The sequence below is a fragment of the Nannospalax galili genome, unplaced genomic scaffold (genome assembly GCF_000622305.1).
Source record: "Nannospalax galili isolate Female #2095 unplaced genomic scaffold, S.galili_v1.0 scaffold1852, whole genome shotgun sequence".
NCBI lineage: Eukaryota > Metazoa > Chordata > Mammalia > Rodentia > Spalacidae > Nannospalax > Nannospalax galili.
This window is the reverse complement of record NW_008331531.1, coordinates 188,615-200,388: the sequence shown is the minus strand read 5'-3', so window position 1 is coordinate 200,388 and position 11,774 is coordinate 188,615. Positions and strand designations below refer to the sequence as shown.

The window sequence follows — 11,774 nt, the reverse complement described above, 5'->3', positions numbered from 1 at the left end:
TAGTATAACAGTTTCTAGTTCCATCCATTTAGCTGCAAATTTCATAATTTCTTCTTTCTGTACTGCTGAGTGAAACTCCATTGTATAAATGAACCACATTTTCATTACCCACTCATCAAGGGACACTTAGGTTGCTTCCATCTCTTAGCTAATGTGGAAAAAGCAGCAACAAACATGGATGTACAAGTGTTTCTGCAATAGGATGAGTTCTTTGGGTATATGCCAAGGAGTGGTATAACTGGATCAAATAGTATGTTTATTTGTAGTTTTTTAAGAGTTCTCCACACTGCTTTCCAAAGGGGTTGAAAAGTTTGCAGCCCCACCATCAGTGGATGAGCATTCCCCTTTCTCCACATCCCCTCCAACATTTGGTATCATTTGTTCTCTTGATCTTAGCCAGTCTGACTGGGGTAAGATGAAATCTTAAAGTGGTTTGAATTTGCATTTCCCTAATTATTCATGATGTTGCACATCTTTTAAGATGTTTCATAGCCATCTTTACTTCTTCTTTTGAGAACTCTGTTCAGCTCCTTAGCCCATCTTTTAATTGGGCTGCTTCTTGTCTTGTCTCTCTGTTTTTTGAGTTTGTTATATATTCTGGATATTAAAGCTGTGTCGGATGTGTTGCTGGTGAATATTTTCTCCCACTCTGTGGGTTTTCTGTTTGCTTCCCTGGTTGCCTCCTCTGACGTACAGAAGATTTTTAGTTTAATGTGGTCCCATATGTTAATTCTTGCCCTTAATTGCTGAGCAATTGTTGTCTGGTTTAGAAAATCCTTTCCTACACTTATATCTTGTAGATTTTTCTCAATGTTTTCTTCTAACAGTTTCAGAGTTTCAGGCTTTACACTGAGGTCTTTGATCCATCTGGAATTGACTTTTGTGCAGGGTGAAAGATAGGGGTTTAGTTTCATTCTTCTACAGGTGAAGATCCAGTTTTGCCAGCACCATTTGCTGAGCATGCTGTTTTTCCTCCAGTGAATATTCTTGTCCCCTTTGTTGACTATCAGGTGGCTGAAATTGCATTTACTCATATTTCTTAATATGATATGGTAAGAATTATACTTTGCTTCAGTGGTCATAACAAAACAATAGAAAAATCCCACCATATCCTCACTTTAAACACATAGTTAAAACATCCATTTTGTTGTATGATGTTCTACTGAATAACAAACTAGTATCTTCAATGGTCAAAATCATCACAAACAAGAACAGTAGTTCTATAGTTGAGTCCTAAAGGTTCCTAAGAAGTCATAAAAGCTAACTGCAGTTTGAGATTCTAGATGGAGTTCCATAGAAGAAAAGGGACATTAGATAAGAATTAGACATTAGAAGAAAATCTAAGTAGAGCATGGATGGCAGATAATAATTACTTGTTGTTGCATGAAACATGGCTTTTTTCTCCGAAGTATACAATTCTGTAACATAATTCAGTTTGAGAAAATTCTACTTGAGTCTCAGATATAAAGAAATACAGAAGAAAAAATGGAAGGAAAGGAGGAAGAACAAGACTATTTTAACTGCTATTTTATAAATATGAACAGATTGTACTGCTTTATGGTCGAACACTTTTTTCATATTTTCTATCTCTTGATTTTAACTGTTTGCATCTGTAAAGTACCTGAAAATCACATAGCTTCAAGTCTCCAACCTAGCTGAGCACTAATTAGTAATCAAATCTCAGAGGATGAGACTACAGGTATATGTTTTTCATACAATGGGTATCAGAATTTTTTGAGCTGAACTTACTTTATTAGAATTGGGTTGATCGGAGTCCTTTTTTTTTTTTTTTTAGTAAAAATTACTTTATTAGAATAAGTAATAGAGTTAGATCAGAGTCCAGGCCCTGATAACCCCAATAACCCAACTTAAATAAGCCAATTAAACAAACAAGAAATGATGAAAAAAAAGGCATTTGTTCACTGTGGCACATTGGGAAGAGTGAGTCCATCTGTGGTGAATCCCAAGGTGGTTACATTGTTCTTTTGGTATGGGACATCATGCCTCCTTAACCAGTGGGGCGTACTCTGTGAGTGGGCAAACACTTCCTCTACCTAAACAGATAATTGTTTTAATACTATGATAGTCAAATAAAAGGACACATGTATCTATTTGGAACTCCGCATTCCTGCAAATCAAGCCTGTTACAGAATCTACTTGCCTATTGTCATCTAATGTACTTGTTTGAATACATGTAAATGAGCAGAAAACAGATATTTCTTTTTATGGTAATGGTAACTGAGCTTTTAACCCTTCTTAGTCCAGGAAGAGGAGGAAGTTCACAGGTCCTTATCTGAGTCCCAATTCTATTACTCCATGTTCTCCAAAAGACAGAATGAATGAAATTTTGTATATATATATATATATATATATATATATATGTATGTATATGCCAGCATTTTCCAAGTGCACTTGCAGCTGGGGTGGGGAAATAAAGGAGCATTGGCTGTTGTGATGCTTCATCTTATGGAAGATGAATTTCATATTAATCATATGGAATATATATGGGGTTTATTGGCTTTGTTACAGGATATATTGTCCTGGTCATCCAACAATGACTGTCTCACATTGAAGAGGCTCAGAATTAGGTAATTCTGCAGTCCACTAGACTAGATGTCTTAGCAGTCCCAACCTGGTGCTGAAGGCCTGGAGCTTTCCTGGAGAGCTACTGATCTTCAGTCTACATTGGAAGTCTGATGAAGCTGGGTTCTAATACCAGTGAAGGAATATCACAGCAACTGCAGAGAGAAACTTGCCAGAAGAAGTGAAGGCAAACAGGCAAAAAACAGTTTCCTCCTTCCATGTCCTTTTATCTGGGCTGCCACCAGAAGATGCTGATCATATTTATAATGGGTCTTCCTACTTCAAATAATCAGATGAAGAAACTCCCTTACAGGAAGAGGGTCTTACCTACAAGGTCTAGGAGGTAATCAAGGGCCATGGCAATACTTCAGACACAAGACTTGAAAAAATGGAGCTGTAGCTGGCCTGGAAGCCTCTTACAGTTCTAGAGGACAGTAAGCAAACTTCTAAGAGAGAAAATCAATCGATGATCCAAATCAGGTCTAAATCCTAATAACCATAATGACTGGCACAGTAAACTATCTCTACTGGTGCAGTAGTGGCACTTTTATCTAGAAGGTAACCAACAGCTGTCTAATTAGACTCAAAGCCCTCTAGTGGGAGGGAATTCATGGGTAGCACTGTAAATATAGCCAAATACACACGGCTGGGAAAGTCATAGGTCATAGAGAAAGTCCTGTCTCTGTTATAACTCCAGAAAAATGAAATTTCTTACTCTAAAATGAAATTTCTTGCTCTATGTTAAATATGGATCCTTGTATTTGAATTATATTGTACAAATTCATCAAAGAACTTTCTTTTTGCAAAAACAGAGGATATTACAGAGCTGCACAACTGGTCATACACAGAAACTAAATGTTTGCGAGATGAACAGTCTTACATGATACATCTACTGTGTAACCTCTACACATAAGGCTCATGGAACATAGCAGAACAAGGTTAAAGTGAATAAAAAAAACATACCTCAAATCTCCTAGCAAAGCTTGCACATACCACAGAGTGTGATGTACACAGAAGGTCACAATTGGCCAAGGTTTAGAGAATGAGAGACTGCACAGTATGTGTCCCTCACCTACCCATAATTCCAGGACTATTGCAGAAGAGGGAGCAGAAAATTTTAAGAGCTAGTGTTGGTGCATGAACATAAGAAAACAGGCTTTTGGGCCTCTGAGAACTTGCTTGTATGAACTTGCAACAATGGTGCAGCATGTATAAGATCCATGCTGACTTAATGAGACAAAAACAGCACAGAGCTGGGGAAATGGGGAGCAGGCCCTACATTAGCCAAGGTACTATTGGCCACTGATCACAGCTGGGTGACTGAGAGTATATCTTCTTTTAGAGAGAGACTCTAGATAGGCTGAGTAGACCCCAGTAAATGAACTTAAACCAAGGACATCTGGGTACAAACTCTTAAATGTTTTATTATTTTTATTTTAAGTGTATGAGTGTATTGCCTGCATGTAGCTAAGTGTACCCATGTTGCACAATGCCTGCAGATGACAGAAGAGGCCATCGGATTCCTTGGAACTGGAATTATGGACAGTTGTTAGCTACCATGTGGGTGCTGGGATTCAAACCTGGGTCTTCTGCAAGAACAACCAGTGTTCTTAACTGCTGAGCCATCTCTCCAGCCCCTGGGTAAAAATTCTTAACCTTAATATATTTGACAGAATACATGAATTTGAGATGGTGCAGATGGAGGAGGGAGTCTAAATTTGAATAAGGTATGTTATATGATATGCACAAAAACTCAATAAAAATATGCATAAAAGGAAAACCACTCACAGGCTTGCCCAGGGCCTTATTTCTATTGATTTGAGATCCAGTCAAATTGAGAAGCAAGGTGAAGAATCACAATTGCCAATACTCCTTTCTTTCCCCATACTACCTGCAAGTGTACTTGGAAAATGCTACCGTATGTAATAGGAAAGACTAAATGAGTGAGGCTCACTGGCGGGGCTGCTGGAAGATTGTCATTTATAATGGGCTGAGACTTTGTAGTTATTTTGGGGCCACCCAGGCTTCTGCATATAACCCCTTTTCAATTTTTACATAACTAGGCCCAATGAAACAATTCCTTCTCCAAGTTTGACTTCAATGGTATCTTTAATTTGTTTATTGTTAATGTCCTATCTGTGGTAAAGAGACGGTTTTTCATATCTCCAAGGAAAAGTCAAGGCATCATTGAGTCAAATCTGTATCCTCAAATGTCCTTAGATATGGGTCCATCCCCTAGAGCCTAGTTAACCTAATCAGCATCACACCCTTAAAGTTCACTGATTCTCCCTCTTCTAGCAGCCAGAAGTTGCCAATAGCTACTTCCTCTGCTAGGGCTATGGTCTCCTCTCTACATCCCTACTTCCACGCTGAGATTTTGTCTGGCTCTAGCTTACAAGAGGCTTGTGCATGACGTTTGATATTTCCATTGCTATGTGCTCATATGGGCAACTGCTGAGGTGTCCAAAAAACTCTGTTTCTTATGGTAATTCACCACCTCTGGCTTTTAAAATCTTGACTGGATATATATATATATTCAGTGTACATGCTATCAGGTGGAGAGTATAGAGAGGGTGCAGATTGGGAAGAGGCGTCAAAACATATTGTATGGAATTCCCCCAAATTCAATAAAAATTTTTAAAAAGGCATAAACATAAAAAAAGTTAAAGTAAGATTTGAGCTATTAGTCTTCATATGATTGATGGTTGTATCTGGAGATGTTCTAGAAACTTTGAGAGAGTGGTTCATGTGAGGCCATTCTTTGAGGTTATATTATCGCTGGCCATTTCCTGACTCAGTCTCTGTTTTCTGGCCTAGTTTGATGGAAACTGCTGTTCCCTACATGCTGTGTTTGCTCGGGATTCATGGGCTGAAACCTCTGAAATTATTGCCTAAAACAAATCCTTCTAACCTTTACCTCTTCTATTATGTATTTTGTGACAGAAATACAAAAATAAGTAGTACAATACCCATGCCCCAATTTTTTTAAACATGGTGGTAGCAACAATTCTCTTAAAAGCTGAGGGATTAATTCACTGAAATTCACATTGCAATATTATTACGGGTATTTCTTGTTGAAAACTTTAGTACCCATATCTGGCTTTCATCCTGTATTTATCTACTTACAGAACCATATAATCATTTAATGAAATAATATCAAACAAAACTTTGGGCATGTACTAAAGGATTATAGGAAGTGCAGCATTATGGCCTGTGGCCTTCTGGGGCTCAGTTAGAGAACCACACTGAGATCTCAGAAAAGAACAAGGATACAAATGAGCCACAATTCAAATGGATATTCACATAAACACTTACCATGAGGTTAAGAAGTTGGGAAGGGCTTGTGGTGGAGTCTAGTGTTAACGAAACAGAAATGTGTGTAGAATAATTGTGAAAGTAGGACCTTGAAGAGGATGATGTATCCTGGGTGTTGTGTGAGAGACTTTCCTGAGGAGATGCAACACACACGTCTACTTACCCCAGAAATGGAACCCAAATAGATAAAGTAACATGTGCACCAAAACCCACCTTGCTGTTTTTATTGGGGTTCATAACAGCAGTATGGCTGAGGGGTTGCTTACAGAAGCATGAACTACTGACAGCCCCATCCATGGAAAGTCCTTCCCAGCACTGGTAATGGCACAACAACAGTAACCAGGAGCTCTATGAATTTGCAGGCAGCTGAACAAGCGTAGAATCTTTCCTTTCTGCCGCTCGGCTGGTCAGAGCTTCCCTCCCTACCAGGTGTTCACTTAGTTGGGAAGGGCATTTAATACTGAACCTCTTTTCACTTTTCCGGACTTGTGACTCTGTTTCCTTCCTGAGTGTCTTGTGCCTCCACCTCCCTCCTAGAGGGAATATTTTAGTCCAGAAGAAATTCTGTACAACACTGTGATCATAAAGGTGTTATTTTTTTCAGAAGAAACATTTTTCTAAGAGGTGAGCTTATTCAAGTGTGACTTTGATGTGAGGGAATTGCATTGAATTTTTGAATTCCATTTGGGATAGGTTAGACATGAAACTCATTGATTCTTTCCTACTTTGTATTTTGGTGTATCTATTATGCAAAAGTTGAAAATATTTTCCTTGTACAATTTGATACATTTTGTCACATATCTAGAATACATTCTCTTGTAAAGTGTAACTGTGTTCATGGACCAACTCCATGTTTCCCATAAACCCTGAGAACACCTATTCTATTTCTACCTATAAAAGATCTACTTTTTTCAAAACTCACTTAGGTGGAATCACAAAGTGCAAGCTGTTTAGTTCAGCATACCTTCTTCCACATCTATTAAGATCTTTCTGTCCATGCTATTACCATAGACTGGCAAGCAGATCTAGGACTAAGAAAGTGAGATGGATATTTTTCTTATAAAATTTAAAAAGAAATATTGGAGAACATTTGTCAAAACATAAAATAATATTCAATATTTTCTTGCTATTCATTGACATAATTTGAGACAATCATTCTAATACATTGTGCAATTATTTTGGATTGACTTAAAAAGTTGTAAATTTTTTTTACTTTTTTAAAGTTTGCTTTCTTAGCATATATTAGTCATGTGTAATAATATATAGGCTATATTTGAGGGCCTGGAGACACATCTCAGCGGTTAAGAGTGTTGGCTGTTCTTACAGAAGACCTAGGTTCAGTTCCCAGCACCCACATGGCAACTGACAATTGTCTGTAACTGCAGTTCCAGGAGATCCAACGCCTTCTTCAGACAGGCATTTCATCACCTGGAGGCACTCATAGACATTCAGACAAAACACTTACACACATAAATAAAAATAATAAATAAAATATTAAGAAAGAAGGTATTTTGATAGTTTTCAATACTGTTTTCCCTTGTTTCCTCTCCCTACTACTACTAACCCCTTTCCTTTTCCCAGTTAGCCCCATTTTACTTTCACATCTACTTTTTTATTGATCCAAACATCTTAACGTGCTTACTTACAGGAACATGGTTAAGGACTTATTTACAAAAATATGATCACTTTATCAGGGTTTATGTTACTGAAGAAAAAGTCTTTCCCTCTCCCAGCAATCATTAACTGCCTATGGCATCTCAGGGAGTGATGGGGATTTCTGAGCTTTTACTCCATGGCAACATTTCCCTACAAATCCTCAAGAAGGGGCTGGGTCTTGTGAGCCCCTCTCTCCTCCATAATGGAATGCTGACAGGCCTAAGTTTTCACTGGTCATGTGCAGTCAGTGACAGCTATCTAGAGTTTAAGATGTTATGACCATGTCATGCCTGAGTGGAAGAGAGCATCCCATAATATTCCATCCCTTCCTTCAGCTTTTTAAGCCTTTTATTCTCTTTCACAATGTGACACTCTAACGTATTTTGTAAGGTTTTTTTCCAAATTGCTAAATATACCTTTTAAGCTTTAAAAGATTAAACTTAGAAGCAGAATAAATAATAAACCTTATGAAAGACACTGCCATCAATAATGATCGAACTGTGGGATTAGACATAGGATACAAGGTAAGATAATTTTATACCCTTGGCAAGCACTCACTGCTACAATGTGTGATGAAGCTGTCTGAGTGGACTTCAGAGGGAAGGGGAATGTGTGGAAATTCATTGCTTGTGTTTGTAACTGAAAGGTCTTTGAAGCCTGGAAAGAAAGTTGAGACTTAAAAATGTTTCTGGAAGGAGAAGCATCGAGGATGAAGACAAGACCACAGCAATGAACCAGAACCATAAAGATTATTGGACCTACTCCACCTAGGAAGACCTGCAACTTCCTTTCCTAGTGTGACTTAGTAGTTACCAAAATTATATCTATATTGATATAATTTATTATATAATCATCTTAATTACATTTAGCTCTTTTGTTGTTCTTAGACCCAATAGCTAATCCAAATATTAACCTATAGATACATTGTAGTGTCATCTAACTCTTTATACACATTTTTGAGCATGAGAAAGAGTCTGTCACGGATTCCCAATGTTTATTCTATGCTTCATCTTGAGTAATACTTGTCCTGAGCCTTAGTTTGACACACTGCTATGTAGATTACTACAGAATTTCTCATTATTCTTAAAGCTAGATTTTACTAGGAGACTAAGCCCTTCTGAAAGAATATAGGGGGAGGTGAGTCCTCCCACCCTACACAGAACTGCTTACCTCTGGGGGCATCCCCTTCTCTGTCCTTTACTTTTGATGGTGGCCACGTGATGCAGGTCGAGGATATACCTGGATACATTATTCAGAACCAAACATGGTCACTGAATAGGAATAGTAGAGCAGTGATTGAAAAGGTGTGTGTGCATGTGTGTGTGTGTGTGTGTGTGTGTGTGTGTGTGTGTGTGATGTGAGATGAATGATTATACCACCCCTGAATCATCTTTTGGCTGAATGTAGTATGGTATGTGTATGGGCATAGGTCTATGCATAACAGTTAGATGGATTATAGACAGATAGATGATAGATAGATAGAAACAGAGAAAGATAAACCCACCCAGGATAGGTATAGAATGTAGAAAGAAATTCTATCTTAAGTCCTCACTTGTGACAACTGTTGGTCTTTGAAAAGGATAGTTATATATTGTGAGTCCAAGAAAACAACTCAGATGCAATTCCATTACATCTCTCCTCCCTCCTGTGAATTACACTTCAGAGTGACTAGCCCCTCATTTCTTTGGCCAAAATCTTCAATTTCCAAAAGGTAATTTCCTAAAGTTAGCACCATTAATACCATTCTGTACATTAACCATTAATACTACCTGGCTAGCCTGCAAGGAACTTGGACTCTGCATACCTCACAAAAATCCTACCTATGAGAGAAGTTTACTCTGACCTTTCTTCTCTGACAGCAAACTTCTCGACTCATTCTGAAATAAACCTGCTCCTACCACCATCCAACTGCCTCTCATTTTAATTTTTCTAACTATACAAATGAGGAACTGTTTTCTTCTGGAAATTAAAATACTTGCCTGAGATAAATACTCTGTGTAGAAATATATAATCCACACCACAGTGCCTAGTAGTAGAATTCATTTACTTTTTTTTTTCTTTTGCAATCATTACCATGCTGGTGAAAGGTATTATATAAAGGTATTAGATAAAAATTACACATGCATTTTTATTTTTTCTTTTCAATGACTCTCTTCAAAGGTCTTTAATATCTCTTGTTTGTGGTAGAAATTCCTATTTTTAAAACTATCTGATATCTATGCTAATAATTTAATATTGGGATTTTCACAAATTCTCAAAATTATCATGTATATTTGAAATATTTATCTATTATAAATATATTTTTACATTTTCAATGCATAAGTAAATATTTAGTAACAAAATGAAAAGTTATTTCTATGTAGCACCCATTAAAATGGAAACAAATTAGCATGTTTGTATCTAGAGAAATAAAAACCACATAGACCTTTCAAAGCAGATCCAAACAATATAGAGGCAATATTTACATTTATGTGTGCTTTCCATTAGTGTGCATATATGTGTCACATAACATGTATGCTCATTTGTGGATGAATAATCACATCTGGATATTTATACTCAATAAAGAAATCAGGTATAAAGCAATTTTTAGTATAGGAAAAAGTCTGTGCTCTTCTGAAAATCAGAGTTATAGAATGAGATGACCTGACAAGGCATTGGAGTTCCCTGTCACATGTTTTAAAGAAAGCTGATGGTAAAGTCTACAGTGTTTTGCTCCTGTTAGGAGAGAGATGCTTTTTCAGATGCAGTATAACAAGGTTCACATGTTCATGATGTGTGAAGAGAAATAAGGAATGAAGTGCTATTCCTCTGGGCAGAGTCTAACAAGCCGGGCAAGGAAAGCATGGTGTTAGATGGCGATGTTCTTGCTTACCTAACATGCCTTTCTGGAGAATTTAAAGTTTAGCAGGAGCAGAAAGAAACTGCAAGTTACCTTGTAGAATAGATCCCCAATACCTAATCCATAGAAACCTGAGAAGCTATACTAGGGGGAGATAAGATAATTCACAAACATTTGGGAAAGAAAAATGTTTCTTTTCATAAGAACCTTTTTTCAAGAAACTTATTTAGAGCAACTTTGACATCTTTATTCCTCAGGCTGTAGATCAGGGGGTTCAGCATGGGCACGATAATGGTGTAAAACACAGATGACACTTTCCCTTGGTCCATGGAGCTGACTGAGGATGGCTGCAGGTACATGAATGCAGCTGAACCAAAGAACAAAGAAACAGCAGAGATGTGTGAGCTGCAGGTGTTGAAGGCTTTGGATCTGCCCTTAGTGGATTTGATGCGGAGGATGCTGGCAATGATGAAGATGTAAGAGCTGAGGATGTTCAGTGTTGGGAAAAGGATATTAAAAGCACTAAAACACAGAACTACTGTTTCATTGATAAAAATACTGGAGCAGGAAAGTTCTAATAGTGGAAAAAGATCACAGAAGTAGTGGTTTATAATATCAGCTTTACAGAAATGCACTCTTCGCATGCAGAGTGTGTGGGCCGTGGCACCAATCAGTCCCATACTATATACTTCAAATAACATCCAGGAACACACTTCATAGGACATTGTAACACTGTAAAGCAGGGGTTTACAGATGGCCACATAGCGATCAAATGCCATTGCAGATAACATGTGACACTCAGCTATCACAAAAATAAGAAAGAAGTAGAGCTGAGTCAGGCATTCCGGGTAGGTGATGACATTCTTCTCTCTCACAAAGTTCACCAGCATTTTGGGGGTAATGACTGTGGAATAACAGAGGTCAATGAAGGACAGACTGCTGAGGAAGAAGTACATGGGGGTGTGCAGGTGGGAGCTGAGCAGGATCAGGATGATCATGCCCAGGTTCCCCAGCACTGTGAGCGCGTAGATTCCGAGGAAGAGCAGGAAGAGGGGCAGCTGCAGCTCAGGTTTGTCTGTCAACCCAGCGAGGACGAACTCAGTCACTGTGGAGTGATTTCCTGCTAACATTATCTTCTTGGAATTTTACATAGGAAGAGAAGAATATGGATTAGATGTATACTGTTACCACATGACATGGTGGGAAGCAGAATTCAAGCAGTTTCAGTCTTGTTTCTCCAATTTTCTGATAGCCACTCTCATGTTATCAGTGTAAGACATTAGAATGTCCAGAGTAATGAATATGTAATTAAATATAAAGGTGTATTTTTTTCTACTTGTGATCTATACTATGAGAATAGGCTAATACCCAATCCCTAAAT

General features: G+C 37.9%; 1 protein-coding gene across 1 annotated transcript; it reads right to left on the bottom strand.

Moving 5' to 3' along the window:
* Window positions 1-10,590: 10,590 nt before the first annotated feature.
* On the bottom strand, window positions 10,591-11,532 carry LOC103728697 (olfactory receptor 150). Its single transcript, XM_008826658.2, has one exon. The coding sequence runs from the start codon at window positions 11,521-11,523 to the stop codon at window positions 10,591-10,593; it is 933 nt and encodes a 310-aa protein (XP_008824880.1). The 5' UTR covers window positions 11,524-11,532.
* Window positions 11,533-11,774: the final 242 nt, after the last annotated feature.

What these genes read in the sequence shown, in the direction of transcription:
- LOC103728697 (XM_008826658.2), bottom strand. Translation starts at nt 11,523, where the DNA reads ATGTTAGCAGGAAATCACTCCACAGTGACTGAGTTCGTCCTCGCTGGG.